This window comes from Vombatus ursinus, unplaced genomic scaffold, assembly GCF_900497805.2.
Source record: "Vombatus ursinus unplaced genomic scaffold, bare-nosed wombat genome assembly UNPS02014818.1, whole genome shotgun sequence".
In the NCBI taxonomy this organism is placed as follows: domain Eukaryota; kingdom Metazoa; phylum Chordata; class Mammalia; order Diprotodontia; family Vombatidae; genus Vombatus; species Vombatus ursinus.
The window spans coordinates 48,505,061-48,521,751 of NW_020954596.1; the positions used below are offsets into that span (position 1 = coordinate 48,505,061).

The 16,691-nt window shown below is 36.8% G+C and overlaps 1 protein-coding gene across 2 annotated transcripts in view; it reads right to left on the minus strand.

The window, feature by feature from the left end:
- Positions 1-16,176, minus strand: part of RFC1 (replication factor C subunit 1) — a 99,114-nt gene extending 82,938 nt beyond the window's left edge. For both annotated transcript variants that reach the window (XM_027835972.1, XM_027835971.1), the window contains exon 1: positions 15,982-16,176. In XM_027835972.1, coding sequence (XP_027691773.1) covers positions 15,982-15,984 — 3 coding nt within the window. In that variant the 5' untranslated portion in view covers positions 15,985-16,176. The remainder of the gene's footprint in view (positions 1-15,981) is intronic.
- Between the last annotated feature and the right edge of the window lie 515 nt (positions 16,177-16,691).

Consider the following 16,691-nt stretch of genomic DNA (forward strand, 5'->3'; position numbering starts at 1 on the left):
CTGTTGCTGCATTAACTACATAGGTTCTTTTTGTGACAAATGACCAATAAAAAAATCTAAGGCAAATGCCACTCCCAGAAGTTTAAATATATGCTAATTCTCAGATTTAGCAAAAACAGCTAAATAAAATGTTTGCTAGTCATAGCACAATTATGATGCAACTAACCTAAGATGTATCTGTTGAGCAACTACACCTTGTGTAAAACCATCTATGAGGAGAAAACCAAACAATCAAAAAATCAAAAAACATTAACCCTTTCTTAAAGAGACATGTAATCTAATTTAAAGAGTGGAACTCTGAATAGTAAATATCTAGGGCACTAGCAACCAAAAGTCCCGAAAATATTTTCCTACAAAGAACCTTCCAAAATATGAAAGAAAATTTTCCTTTATTTCTTCTTTTTGGTTTTTTGTTTGTTTGTTTGCTAGGCAATTGGGGTTAAGTGACTTGCCCAGGGTCACACAGCTAGCAAGTGTCAAGTGCCTGAGGCCCCATGTGAATTCAGGTCCTCCTCACTCTAGGGCCAGTGCTCTATCCACTGCACCCCCTTACTTCTTTAATAAAGCATTCCATTACCAATGCACAATTCTTAACTAAAACTAAATCCAGGACCTACTTTGAACTGAACTGTATAGCAACAAAAATACTAAAACACATAGAGTACACAAAGCACTATTAGGTAGTTCAAAGAATACCATATCAAAGTAACCTAGTTGAAGTGCTGGCTCTGAGACTACCTTGGAAAAGTCACTTAACATCCCTGGTTCCTGACCTCCCCCTTAGAATTCTAGATCTATAATCTCAGGTGTCAGAGAAATACGAAATGTGGATAAAACAGTCACTGGCTTCAAGAAGCTAATAATCTATTGGGGGGAATTAACTCAAATTATTTATACGACAATTTACCATAAATATATTCATGCTTCTCTCCAACAAATTCTTTTCTCTTTTCTATCCTTGGGAATTTTAGCTTCCTAATTTCTCTATTACCCCCATGTCATATTATAGTTTCCTTACTGAAATCTCTAGTTCATGTGTCATAAAGCCATTTTCTTACAGAACTAATTTCCAATCAACTTTCTCATTTCTTCCAAAATCCAAGAGCACAATGGCTCTAAATACAACTTCTGCAGCAAAGCTGAAACAAGTAAACAATCCTTTGACACAGAATGACTGAATTAAGCAGGTAAGTAAATTATACTGATAGATATTAAAGGTTTCCCTGATAGTGTACTTACTAAGTCACCCAGGACGCTTAAGACCAAAAGTTAACCTAACTAACTCTAAAGTACATAGCTGTGAGACTAAGTTATTTAAGTCACATAGTGAGAGTGATGGATAAGTTAAGCAACAATCTGGATTATATTTTGCACTAGACTGATTTTCAGGTGACCAACTATTTGCTCCAGTGGCTGTGAAGGAAATGAGAATTTTACATCAGTTTCACTTGTGAGTTACCAAGCAAGACTGCACTTTATCATTGCAAGGTTGCTAGCTGTTTGTAACAAACCACAAAATAACCAAAATAAAAGATCATAAAATTGTCAAAATTTAGTAGATGACTATTAGGTTTTGGAGGTTTATTTTTTTTAAAGCAGCTATTATTCAATCTATTTTACAAAAGCAAACAATTAAAAGTTTAAAACCAGATAGAAAAAAAGCAAAAAAGTGGAGTTTGACTCAAAAAAAAGTCCTCTTGTTGGTGGCATGCGGTGACTACCCCATCACTTACTTGTCCTCTTCTATTTCTTTCTTGTTTTTCTCTCTTCCCCTTATTTGACTCTCCTATTGCTTTTCTTATTCTTTGTACTTTTTCTTTTATCCCCTACATAGCCCTAAGGCTCTGCAAATAACACCTACATTCTGCTAGTGATAGTAAGAGTTGAATAAGTTATTGAGCTCAACATATATTAAAATTGCATTTTTTTAAAAAGAATTTTTCCTTTCAAAGGAAGAGAATCTACTCACACCTGTTTAGAGCTACTGCCTGGCTGGGCAACCATTTTGGATATAAACATTTAGAGAGAAAAATCAACTTGCAAGCTATGACAAGTATCTATACTCTGTAATTCTACTCCATTTATATGGCTCCTAAAAAGTAGGTTAACAAAAATACAGGGGAACAAGTCTTACAAGTAGGTAAACAGTCATTCTCCCAACAAATACACAATACATAATTCCTGCTGATAGCAATATGATGAAATCATTAAGAATATAAAAAATACACCTTTCTTCTTTTGGCAATGGAGGGGAAATAATATTACTTGAATAAGCATTTGTGTAAGCACAATAAGGTGAACTCTGATGAGGTAAAAAAAAAAAAAAAAAGTTTCATGAAGACTGGGTTGTTTCAAGAGACCAGATAACAGATTATTCAGGACCATATCAAAATAAGGAAATTTTACAAAGACATAGATAAGCAGCAATTCACAGGTCATTTGAGATTTTAGGGTCACAAAGCTCTTTTCTCAAGCTAAGCCCTTTCACAACCTCCACCATGGCCTCTACCATCATTTATTCTTGATTCTCCCAAAATGTAGCTCCTGAGGTTACTGACCTTGACAACTTGAGGTGCTCTGAATGTAAAACTTAAATTCATTGTTAACTAATTTAAAAGATTGTCACAAAAATCCACAACTGAAGCATTTATCTGTGATTACCTATTTTTATTTTAAGTATTTTCTTTCTAGTGGGGAGACAAGATGGCTGAGTGGTATGAAGCAGTACAGTGATCTCCTGTCCACAAACTGTTCCAAACAAATCTAAAAAATGGACCAGAATCCATATGTACAAAACTATTTATAACAGCTCTTTATGTGGTAGCAAAGAATTAGAAACTGAGGGGATGTCCATCAATTGGGGAATGGCTTAACAAGTTATGATATATACCTGTCTTCTAAGATATGACAATGTGGATGGTTTCAGAAAAACCTGGGAAGACTTATATGAACTGATGCAAAGTGAAGTGAGCAGAACCAGGCCATAGTAACAGCAATATTGCAAAAATAAACAACTGTGAAAGACTTAGTAATTTTGATCAATACAATGATTCCCCAACTCCAAAAGACTTATGATGAAAAATACTATCTACCTGCAGATGGAGAACCAAATTTTTTTTCTTTTTTTTACTTTTCTTGTTTTTGAAATATGGCTAATGTAGAAATATGTTCTGCTTGATATCATATATATAATATGTATCGTATTTCTTACCATATCAACGTATGGGGGAGGAGGAGGAGGAAGAGAATTCGTAACTGAAAATAAAAATAACACAATACATTTTTTTTTAAGTAAAGAAAATGAAAGAGGAAAGAAAGTGCAACAAATATAATCTTGATGGCAAAATGCAGAAAAGGTCACAGTGGGATCAGCAGCAGTCTACTCTTATACAGACCCAAACCCAGGTCAAGATTTTGCAGAGGTCTGACCAGAGAGGCAGCAAACAGACTATGAAACGAAACAGACCACTTTGGGAGCAATGAAAGTTTGCAGGTACCCAGCCTGTACCTAAGAGCCTAGGGACACAATATTCAAATAACATAACACTCAAAACCCCAAGAAAGCTCCAACAAGACCAAGTCAGACCTTCCCTCAAGAAGTGTGGCGGAGGAGGCAGAGCCAAGAGGGCGGAGGAAAGGCAGGGACTAGCCTGAGCTCTCCTCCAAAGACCTTTAAATAATGATTCTAGAATTTAGCATGTAAAAAAACCAGGAGTGGTAACCGTGATCTCAGACAAAGTTACAGTTAAAATAGATTTGGTCAAAAGTGAAGAATGGAGAAACAATACTATGTGTCAGCAATATTTTTCCAATATTGTTTTAGATCATTTAAAACACCCAGATAGTATAAAATATCTAAGCATGTACCTGTCAAAACAGACACAGGAACTATACGAACATAAATATAAAACACTTTTTTATACAAATAAACTCATATCTAAGTAATTGAAGCAATATTTATTGTTCACGGGTAGGTAAAACCAATATAGTTTTTAAAATGACAATTTTATCTAACTAATTTATTCAATGACATTCAATTACTAAAAAATTATTTTACTAAGTTAGAAAAAATAATAAAGTTCATTTAGAAGAACAAAAGGTCATGAACTTCAAAGAAACCAGAGAAAAAATATTTAAAGGAAGTAGATTCAGCAGTATCAGATCTTAAACTATATTAAGAGGTGAGAACACTGTTGAAGTATAAAAAGACTAATTTGATTCTTTTAATTTAAAACTTTCTTGGATAAATAAAACCTATGTAGCCAAGAATAGAAGAAATGCAGAAAGTTGGGGGGGGGAACTTCCACAGACAACCTCTAAGCCAGGATGTGACTGGGTTCGAATACTGCTGTGATACAGGAAATGATGAGCTGGCTGATTTAGAAAAACATGGAAAGACTTGGACTTATGAAGGAAAATAACTATCCACCTTCAGAGAAACAGATGATAGGACAAAATAACCATAGGAGGGTCTTACATAATATGTGTATGAGTGTATATGTATATAAAAATGTTTATAGATATCTATGTATGTGTGTATATGTGTGTGTATCCATGGTTAATTGTAGCTTTCTTTTTGGGAGAGGGGGAATAAAGTAAAAAGTGCATAGCAGAGAACAGAAGAAAACTAACAAGGATGCAAAGCTGGGCAGCTCTGAAAACAATATGCAATATTTCTTATATAGGTTTTCTTGAAATGGAAATTCATTTTTTTATATTTAATCCTCTCTTATGGTCTTCTGTGTACATGACAATTTTTTTTTCTCATTTTATCTTTAAGCTTAAAATTTAAAAATTTACAAAAAAAGGAAAAAGAAAAATTATAAAAAAAATTAATAATGACTCCAAACAAATTCTAGAGTGGCAGAATCCACAAAAAGACGAAGTGAAACAATTTTCCAGTCCAAGAAAACTTAGAAGATCAGCAGAAAAGGTCTGTTGCTCCAGAGTGAGAGAGTAACACAATCCAGCACAGGGCAGCACCAGTGCAGACGAGGACACAGCAAACCAGGAACAGGCCTCGGGCAACTGAATCAGTAGCAGCAATGGCAGTTTCCAGACCTCTCAGCCCATAGACAGTAAGGGGATTGGACGAGAGGTGAGAAGATTTACAGGGGTCCCTTTGCTGGCACCAGGGGCAGGACTCTGTTGTATTGCCTATACTTGGAACTGGGTTGCAGTCCTAGGTTTTAGCCCCAGTGTAAGGAGGAGCACTAGTACAGCAGAGCTCGGGGCTGAAGGGGAGCAAGAACACTTATCACAGTTTCAGAGTTGAAAAGAGTGTTTGTGGTCACTCACAAACAGGAAAGTAATAAACACACCTCTCCCTAGATCATACCACCTTGAAAGAGTCAAAAACTTACAGGTCCCCAAAATTACCTCTGAAAACAGCTGCAAAAAAAAAAAAGACTGAAAGCCTAAGATAGTGTCCCATCCACTAGGGAAACAGAGCCCCACTTTAGCATAGAGTTAAAAGTCAAGAAATAGGCTGGAAAATGAGCAAACAGAAAAAAGTTCTGACCATAGAAAATTACTATTATGATAAGGAAGATCAAAACACACTCAGAAGAAGACAACAAAGTCAAAATTCCTGCATTCAAAGTAAAACATGAATTGGTCAAGGGGCAGCTAGGCGTCTCAGTAGATAGAGCACTAGTCCTGGAGTCTGCCTCAGACATTTGATACTTACTAGCTGTGTGACCACAGGCAGATCACTTAACCCTGACTGCCTACACACACACACCCCTATTAATTGCTCTCAGGCCACAGAACAGCTCAAAAAAAGATTTTAAAAACTGAGTAAGAGAGGTAGAGGAAAAATTGGGAAGAGAAATGAGAGAAATGCAAGAAAATCATGAAAAAAAATCAACAGCTTGGTAAAGCAGGCACAAAAAAATACTGAATAACACTTTAAAAACAGAATAGGCCAAATGCTATAAAAAAAAAAAAAGATACAAAAATCCAATGAAGAGAAGAATGCCTTGAAAAGCAGAATTGGCCAAATGGAAAAAGATACACAAAAATTCACTGAAGAGAACTCCTTAAAAAGTAAAGTTGGCCAAACAGAAAAGGAGGTACAAAAGCTCACTGAAGAAAATAATTCCTTAAAAGTTAGAATTGGGCAAGTAAAAGCTAATGACTTTATGAGCCATCAAGAAAACAATCAAACAAAATCAAAAGAATGAAAAAATAGAAGAAAATGTGAAATACCTAATTGGAAAAACAACTGACCTGGAAAATAGATCCAGGACACATTAATTTAAAATTACTGGACTACATTAAAGTCACGATCAAAAAAAGAGCCTAGACATCATCTCTCAAGAAATTATCAAGGAAAACTGTTCTGATATCCTAGAACCTGAGAGTAAAACTGAAATTTAAAGAATCCACTGATCACCTCTGAAAGGAGATCCCCCAAAACTCCCAGAAATGTTACAGCCAAATTCCAGACCTCCCAGATCAAGAAAAATATACTGCAAGCAGCCAAAAAGAAACAATTCAAATATTGTGAAGCCACAGTCAGGAAAACACAGTAGGTTCTACGTTAAAGCATCGGGCTTGGAATGTGATATTCTGGAGGGCAAAAGAAGTAGGGTTACAACAAAGAATCACCTACTCAGCAAAACTGAGGGGGGGATATGGGGGGGGTGGATATTCAATGAAACAGAGGACTTCTCAAGCATTCCTGATGAAAAGACCAAAGCTGAATAGAAAATCTGACTTTCAAATATAAGATGCAAAAGAAGCATAAAAAGGTAAACAGGAAAGAGAAATCCTAAGGGATTTGATAAAGTTTAACCATTTATATTCCTACATGGGAAAATGACAGTTATAACTCCTAAAAAATTTAGGAGAAAGGGAGAGGTAAGATGAGACAAATTATCTAACATCAAAGAGGCCTGAAAGAGATTTTACAGTGGAAGGGAAAATGGGGGAAGTGGGGAGAGGAGGCACAAGAACTTTACTCTCATTGGAACTGACTCAAAGAGAGAATAACATATACACTCAGTTTGGCGAAGAACTCTATCTTACCATACAAGAAAGTAGTAAAGAAATGGGATGAGGAAGGAGGGGAGAGGAGTTTATCGAAGGGAGGGTAGTTTGGGGGAGGTAAAAGTCAGATACAAAACACTTTTAAGAATGGACAGGGTAAAAGGAGAGGGAAAAAGGGAGAGGGAGAAAGAGAGAGAACGGATGAACAGGAAAAAGAGGATGGAGGGAAACACATAGCTAGTAATCATTACTGTGAAAAAAAATTTTTACAGTAAGTTTCTCTGATAAAGACTTCATTTCTCAAACATAAAGAAAACTCAGTCAAATTTATAGAAATAAGAGCCATTTCGCAACTGATAAATGGTCAAAGGATATGACAGGCAGTTTTCATACAAAGTAATCAAAGCTATCTACAGTCGTATGAAAGAAATTATCTAAATCATTATTGATGAGAGAAATGCAAATTAAATCAACTCTGAGCTACTACCTCAACCTGTCAGATTGGCTAATATGACAGAAAAGAAAAATGATAAATGTTGGAGGGGATACAGTAAAATTAAAACACTAATGTACTATTGGTGAAGTTGTATACTGATTCAACCATTCTGAAGAGCAATTTGGAACTATGCTCAAAGGGCTATAAAACCATGCATACCCTTTGATCAAGCAATACCATTACAAGGTCTGTATCCCAAAGAAATAAAAAACAAAAAGGTAAAGGACCTACGTGTACAAAAAAATTTATAGCAGCTCTTTTTGTGGTGGCAAAGAATTGGAAACTGACGCGATGTCCATCAATTAGAGAATGGCTAAACAAGTTGTTGTATATGATTGTGATGGAATACTATTGTGCTTTAATGATGAGCAGGCATTTCAGAAAAACCTGGACTTACACAAACTGATGCTAAGTAAAGGAAGCAGAACCAGGAGAACATCATACACAGTAACAGCAACACTGTACAATGACCAACTTGATAGACTTAGCTCTTCTCCGTAATACAATGACTTGTGAGAGAGGGGATTTGACTCATGATAGAAAATGTTATCCACATCCAAAGAAAGAACTATGGAGTCTGAATGCAGATCGAAGCATACGATTTTCCCTTTTTTTGTTTGTTTGTTTTTTTCATTCTCATGGTTTTTCCCTTTTGTTCTGATTCTTCTTTCACAATATGACTAACGTGGAAACATGTCTAATATGATTGTACATGTAGAGCCTATATCAGATTGCTAGTCGTTTTGGAGAGGGGGGAAGAAGGAAGAGAGAGAGGGAGGGAAAAAAATCTGGAACTCAAAATCTTAAAAAAGTGAATGTTAAAAACTATCTGTAGGGGGCAGCTAGGTGGCACAGTGGATAGAGCACTGGCCCTGGAGTCAAGAGAATCTGAGTTCAAATCCAGCCTCAGACACTTAACAGTTACTAGCTGTGTGACTCTGGGCAAGTCACTTAACCCCATTGCCTAGCAAAAAAGAAAAAGAAAAAAAAACTATCTTTACATGTAATTTGAAAAAATAAAATACTATTATTACGTGGGAAAAATAAAATAAAGATCTCATTTCCAATATGAAATTTCCATTTCTCATTTCCAAATAAGAAATGCAAATTTAAGAATAAGAGCCATTCCCCAATTAATAAATAATCAGATGATATGAACAGGTAGTTTTGTTTCTTCCCTTTCTTTTCCTTTGTTTCTGACTAGAAATATCTTATTTCAGAGACAGATTAAAAATACTTTAACATTTAAATTATTATTTTTGCCAGGACATTCACACTCTAATTCTCTCCCACTCCTCTGTCCCCCTCTTCCTCTTTATTGTTTTTTTTCTGGTACTCTATGTATCTACAAAACAAAACATGCAACAAACATTAGTATCTTAGGGAAAATTTTTATTGCAATTTTAGAGAGTATTTAAATTCTATTCAAGGTTTAATTTTACATGAATAAGCAGTTTTGAAAGGAAGAAACCCAAGCTATCAATAAACAACTTGGAGGTGTCACCTCACACATATTATACTGGCAAAGATGACAAAAGAGGAAAATGAAAAACACAGGACAGACTGTGGAAAAACAAGTACATTAATGCACTGTTGGTAGATCTGTGAACTGACTCAGTCAATCTGAAAAGCAATTGAGAGCTATGCCAAAAAGTTAACAAACCATGCATACCCTCTTACCCAGCTACAGCACTACCAGGCCAATAACCCAAAGAGATCAAAGAAAGAGGAAAAGTATGTACAGTACATTAAAAAAAAAAACTTATAGCAGCTTTTCTCATGGTAGCCCCAAATTGGAAACTAAAGGGGTATATAAATAAAAATTATGGCATATGAATGAAATGGATTATCACTGTGATATAAAAATGATAAAACAGAGTTTCAAAGGAACCTGGGGAAACCACTATGAACTGAAAGGCAGAATGAGGTAAATAGAATTATGAGAATAAAAGTATAAAATGACAATATTATAATTAAGCAACTTTGTAAGACTTTGGAAATCTACTCAATTGAATGCTAAACAAAAAGTCTGGAAAAATGAAGATGAAACACATCACTTACCTCTTGCCAGAGATGATGAACTTGAAATACCTACATTTTTGGGCACAGCCAATGTGGAAATTTATTTTACTTGGACTGTTCCTATTTATGATGAGGGCTTTTTTTGGGTTTTGGGTTTTTTTTTTAATGTTTATCAAATGGGAGGGGAAGTGTAGTGGGAGGAAGAGATTATAATATGAATGCAAAAACAAATAATTTTTTAAAATAAAATTCTTCCTATGCTACCCACAGGTTTCTGAGTGACTATAGCCCCTAAAAGGAACTACATTTGCAACCAAGGTTGCTTCACTATACAATAATGCTCTATCCACCTGAGCTCAAACCACTATTTTTTGGGGGGAGGAAGGGGAGAATATTTTATTATTTTTTTTCCCAATTACATGTGAAAACAATTCTTTTTTTTTAATTTTGAGTTCAAAATTCTCTTCCTCCCTCCCTTCCCTTCCCCCCCTCGCTGAGAGGGTAAGCAATTTGATATAGGTTATACATGTGCAATCATCCAAAACAAATTTACATATCAGTCACACTGTAAAAGAGAACACAGACCCAAAACACACACACACACAAATAAAAAGTGAAAAACAACATGCTTTGATCTGCACTCAGATTCCATTAGTTCTCTCTCTGGAGGTAGATAGCATTTTTCATCATGAGTCTTTTGGAACTGTCTTTAATCATTGTACTTCTCAGAAGAGCTAAGTCATTCATTGCTGATCATCCTACAATACTGCTGTTACTGTGCACAATGTTCTCCTGGTTCTGCTCACTTCACTTTACAACAATTAATGAAAGTCTTACCAGGTTTTTCTTAAGTCTGCCTGCTCATCATTTCTTATAGCACAATTCCATTACAATCTTACACCACAACTTGTTCAGCCATTCTCCAGTTGATGCACATCCCTTCAATTTCTAATTCTCTGCAACCACAAAAAGAGCTGATAGAAATATTTTTGTCCTTTACCCTTTTTTTTATCTCTTTGGGGTACAGAACCTAGTACCATATTGCTGGATCAAAGTGAATATGGTTTTATGGCCCTTTGGACATAGCTCCATATTGCCTAGACCACGTTTAAAAATATGATATTAATAATATACTCTCTATGACAAGGTTTGAAATTTGAGATGCTCCTGAACTTAAGGATCCCTGTACATTTCCTCCTTCTGACACTACAAAAAAAGCCGAGAAAGACCTACCAGGCAGCCCAAAATGCAATTTATGCAGAGTTATGTGCCAAATCTATATGTCAGTACACTCATGGTAGAGCTCAAACAAAGCATTTTTTTTTTTTTTTTGGCCTTTTTTTTTAGTGAGGCAATTGGGTTTAAGTAACTTATCCAGTGTCACAGCTAGTAAATGTCAAGAGTCTGAGATCATATTTGAACTCAGGTCCTCCTGACCCCAGGGCCAGTGCTCCATCCACTGTGCCACCCAGCTGCCCAAACAATGCGTTTTTGTAAAGTTTTTTCCTCAATTTATGGTTTTTATTCTTCTTTGAGAGTCTATCCCACTCCTCTTAGTAGCTATTCAAAATCTCTTCCCTACTCAAGCTCCCAAGGCCTCTTCCACTCCTCCTCCAGAATTCTAAGTGGATATCTTTAAAATCCTTCTTCTCCATGATTTCATACCTCAAAACCCTTCTTTACTCATCCTTTTTTCTTAAAAGAATATCTGTCTCTGAGGATGAAGCAGCTATTCTTGCTAAAGTCAACTTGTCCCCTCAATTCCATCCCCTTGCATGTCCTCCAGAAGTTTACCAACCATAATTGTTGTTCATCCGTAATATTCTCTGTCTCTCTCTCTCATATCTCTCCCTATCTACTAGTTTTTCCCCTTGCTACCCCACAAACATCTTATCTATCCCATCCTTTAAAAACCCACATTTTACATTTCTTCAAGCTCATACCACATTTCTCTTTACCAGTCAAACACCTAGAATCTTCTACATTCTCCATCTTCACTTCCACCTCACCCCCTCACTTGTCATTTCCTTGTAATCTGGCCTTAAATCCTACCCCTCAACTCAAACTGTTCTTTCACAGATACCTATGGCCTTTCCTCACTTCTTCTCCTTGACCTCTCTTACAGCTCTTGATATGGCTTTCTGTTCTATCTTACCTCAGCTTCAAAACATAGCTCTCTCTCCGGTTCTCCTACTTGTCTCAATCTCTTTCTCTGTTTTCTTTGCTGAATCATCATCTGTCTCCTCCCCTATACCCTATAACCTAGGGCTCTTTACAGGAACCTCTGCTCTTATTAAGAACATTGATTTAGAGTTCTCATCAGGTTTTATTCAGCTTCCATGATTATGAAGATGACTTAATTTATCTCAAGCCCAGTTTTTCTCTTGAGCTACCAATGCATGAACTGCCATCTGGGTATCTTCTCCTATATGTTGAAGACCCTAAGTAAGTAAGACCTTGTCCTAAGTAAGGATAAGGGTTAGGCAGAAAAAGAGAATGGGTCCAAATTCAAGCTTACTATCCTCGTGATTTTTAGCAAATTACTTTGGGTCTCTTTCCTCAATTGTAAAATGAGTCCTTCAAAACTATATGATCTCTAAAGTCTTTTTTTCTAAGTCCCACGATAAAAGCTTTTACCTTAAATACACACACATATGAATTGGGGCCCTGCACACTATATAGGTCTATAAACAATAAGGCTGCTCTCTGATGGTTCTTTTTCCACTGCTGGTAGATTTTTAAAGTTATATTTGCCTATCAAAGAAGAGAAGTGTAAGCAAATTATACTATATTTATCTATATTTAAAACATTTTCATGCAAAAAAAAGCTTAGGAGTAATGTCTAACAAGGTATACTTTGTGATTCAATTTTAAAAGCACCTACCACATCTCATTCATTTTTTTAAGTAGCCAACAAAATCAAGAAACAAGAATAAGTAAAAGCTCATGCAAGACACTGAAATATGATAAACTTTTATCTTAAAACCCAAGAAACTGCAAAGCTGTACCTAAAATATCAGTATGAAATTATGTAATTGGACAAAGTGTAATAGTAAGATAATTTCTGGTCATTTCAAAGATCTATTATAGACATCTGATAAAAACAGCAAATGAAAAAAAAATTGTTCAACACTGCAATTAGACTGAATTATCCTATCATATCATGCACTGAAATCACATTTAAATTAATACTATTTTATTTCCTTTAAAAAAGCTGTCTCTGAGGACTCATGTTTGATTAATTCAATATTGTACACTATTCAAATTTCTAGCAACAATTAAAGCTAAATACGAATTTTAGAAAATAGATACTTTGACTTTTTAAAAGTGGCTATTACTCATATTTATTCATACTTTAGCCAAATCATTAAATGTAGGAGAAAATACAATCTGTTTCTAAAGCTGGTTTTCTCTCTTTCCAGTTTTTTTTTCTGTTTTTAAATGGAAAATATATTTTAAAAATACAATGCTAATACAGATTACTCCCTTGATAATACCAGAGTAAGACAGAAGGAATTAAATTCATATACAACTGAAAAATCTTATTTAATAGACTAATATACTATTATCCCCTTTTTAATAAAGGTATGAGAAAATAAATGACAAGTATCAGAAAAGAGCTTCAATAATATGAAAACTAAACCCAAATTTATATGTCAGTATGCTAATCTTTTCATTCTATCAGACTGCTAATATCATTGGGATCTACAACATCCCTCAAAATATCTTCCATGATGCATTCTACAATGCAATATAAAGTATACAATTTGGAAAAGTGTACTTCAAAAGACAGTGATTACATAAATATAATGGACTATTGGTGTACTATAAGAAATAATGAATATATGATCAATACAGAGAAGCATAAGACTTGTAGAAACCAATGCAAAGAGAAGTAAATAGAATCAGAAAAGCAATAAACACAATGATTACAATACACAATAAAACACAATAAAAATAATAAACTTTAGAATGTCATCTCCCTTGCTCACTGACAAAAAGACTCCACATACATCAAAAGCAATACTTAGTCTTGGTAAAGAAATGGAAACAAAGTAAATGCCAATCAGCAGAGGAATGCCTAACAAATTGTGATACACAAATGTAATAGAATCTAGAGGATGCAAAAGCAAAAGATTAAAAAAAAAAACATGTTTGTTTTTTTTTAAATGTGACTACCTCAAGGTCAGGGATTATTTTTGCCTTCTTTGTATCTCCAGACTTAACACAATACCTAACATACGGTAATAAATGCTCCTTGACTAACTAAAATCTGTGAAAAGGATAACCATGGGCTCCAAAGAAAGTTATGAGAAGACTCCTGCCTTCCCATTCTGTGCAGAGGCATTACAGGATAATGGAACACTGAAGATGATGTCATACTTTTTTTCCATATGTTCGTTAATTTTGTTGTACTGTGTTTTATTCTTTGAAAGGAGGAAGGGAGAAAGATACATTGGACAATGCAAGTGATGTTATCTCCTTCTGAGGACCTGATTTTCTTCGCTCCTGAAGAAACACCACTTTCAGGACTTTAGGATAATGTCACTAAAGACAAATGAAATGATAGTCCTTTTTGCAACTCTAGGCAGAAACCAAGGAAATCCAAGAGATAATTGGGCAAAATAAGCAACTGTTAGTCTAATAAATTCTAATGCTTATTGAAGTGAGATAACATACATAAAAGAGTCTATAAACCTTAGAGCACTCTATAAATACAAGCACTGAGTAAAAAAAAAATACAGGACATATAAGAAAGGTATCAATAAAATTTACTTTAAAAAAAAAAGTGGTGCTGATCATTTAATAGTAACTTTATCCTTCTTTTCAAAATGAAATCCAAACAATGCAATGGACAAAACTTCTCACTCTAGTAAATTTTTTTACAAATAAATTGCTTTACCTCAGAAAAATTGGCACGTTGCAAAATAAACTGTGGAGTTATGGAATGAACAACAAATCTGGCAGCATCAGATAGTTTTTTTACTTTATGGGGTTTTATAAGTTCACTTTCTAAATAAAAATGTTCTAATAGCTACATGATGTGACAACCCACTTTTGCCAAGTGTGTAGCTGTTTCATAAATAATATATTTAAAGACATATACAGATTTATGAATTAATTTTTTTAAGCATGATGTCAAGCTTCAAAGGGGGTATAGTAGAAGGAAAACTGGATTGATTCAGAGTCAGAGGACCTGAGTTCAAATGCTAGTTCTGTTACTTACTATATGTCTCCCTTGGGGCAGACCTTTAACCAATTTCTCTGTGCCTTAGTTTCCTTTTTCTTTTCCCTTAAAATGATCAAAATTATCTCTTTAGCTGCTACCAGCTCTCAACTGTGAACCTGGATAATGAGATGGGACTGCAGCTGTCAAATTTGTTTCTTGTAACCACAATACACTATATTGAGTGTCTATTCACTTCTAATTTTCTTTTCCAAGAAAATCTATGTCAGTCAACACTTTGATTCTTCTATGATCACCCAAGCAGTCCAGTCACAAAAGTAAAACACAAAATTTTAATCTCCTTCCTATCCAAGAAGTTGGTGTATGATGGCGCTCACATGACTTTGTTTTTGCTTGCATTTCTATCCTAAGCGCTTAGTACAGTGCCTGATGTGCAGTAAATACATAATGCTAGTTTCCTGCCTTCCTAAGGAAGGACTGGGGTGGGAAGTAGTGCAAAGGAAAGCTCATTATTATTACGAAGCTCTATAAATGCTAGCTGCTATTATTTTTGTTTGTGGTATTACTAATAGCAATCATACTATTGATAAAATAATAGAAGTATCAACAGCTAGAATTTCCCTAGCCCTTTATGGTTTTGCAAAGCACTTTCCACACGTTATTTCAATTGATACTCGGAACAAACCTCGGAGTGGGTGCTAGTAACATCCTTATTTTACAGGTGAGGACGCCGAGCTGCAAAGAAGTGAAATGACTTGCCCGGGGATGTCCCCCGCAAAAGGGTCCTGGAGTCAGGATTTGCCCTCACGTCATTTTACCGACTTCAAATTCACAGGCAACTAGCAGCCTAAAGGGAGGCTTCACACTTCCACCTGGGCCAAGGTGTGAAAAGCAAGCGTGGGGCACCTCCCAAGAAGCTGGGATCCCAAAGGACAAAATCAATACTTCCTCCCCGCCCAGAAAAAAACGCCACCATCCTCCCCTTCCCCGCCCCCGCGGGTGGTGGAGAGCGAAACTCCCGCCCTGCGCCCCGAGCAGGCGGGCGCCCCCAAAAGCCGCTCCCCGCCTCCCCAAACGGACGCAGGGGGTCGGGGGCCCTGGAGAAGGGCTCTTGGCCAGGGGTGGGGGCGGGGGGCAGGTCGGCAACCCTCCCCTCCTCCCAAACCACCCCCTCCCGCGGGGGCTCCTCTTGACTCCGTCCCTGTGCCCAGACGCCCACCCCCTCAGCCCGCCCGCCCGCCGGCCGGCCGGGGAGCGCGGAGGCGGAAGCCCCACTGCTCACCATAGCTGTCCGGGGAGCGAGTGGCGGGGGACACGGGGACAGACAGGCCGACGGCGGCTGAAGAGCCCTAACGGGGTTCGGATTCCATTCGCGCCAACAAGTTCTCCCGCGAAATAGGGGCAGGGGCGGCGGCGCCCCGTGATGACGTAGGAGAGCTCGCTGCGTACACTTGGGTGAGGTCGCGAGACTGGCCGGGCAGGCCTCCCACTCCGCTCTGGCCCGGGCTCCGCGCAAGCGCGCTGGGGTGGAGGTGGGGCTGGCAGGGGGCTTGGGCCCTGCCCTCAGCGATCTTACATTCAAATACATGAATCAATTAATTATGGCTATACAAGCTATATACAGTGTACGTGGAAAGAAATCTCTGTCAAGAAACATTTATTAAATGCTTACTGTGTGCCAGGCACTGTGCTGAGCTCTGGGAATACAAAGAAACGCAAGACAGTCCTGGCCTTCAGGGAGCTCAAAATCAACTATGTACAAAGGAGATATGTAGAGAGTAAATTGGAGGGCAGCTAGGTGGCGTAGTGGATAGAGCACCAGTCCTGAATTCAGGAGGACCTGAGTTCAAATTTGACCTCAGACACATAACACATACTAGCTATGTGACCCTGGGCAAGTCACTTAACCCCCATTGCCCAACGCAAAAAAAAAAAAAGAGAGAGAGAGAGAATAAATTGGAGATGATCCCAGGAGGAAGGAATTAGCAGGAA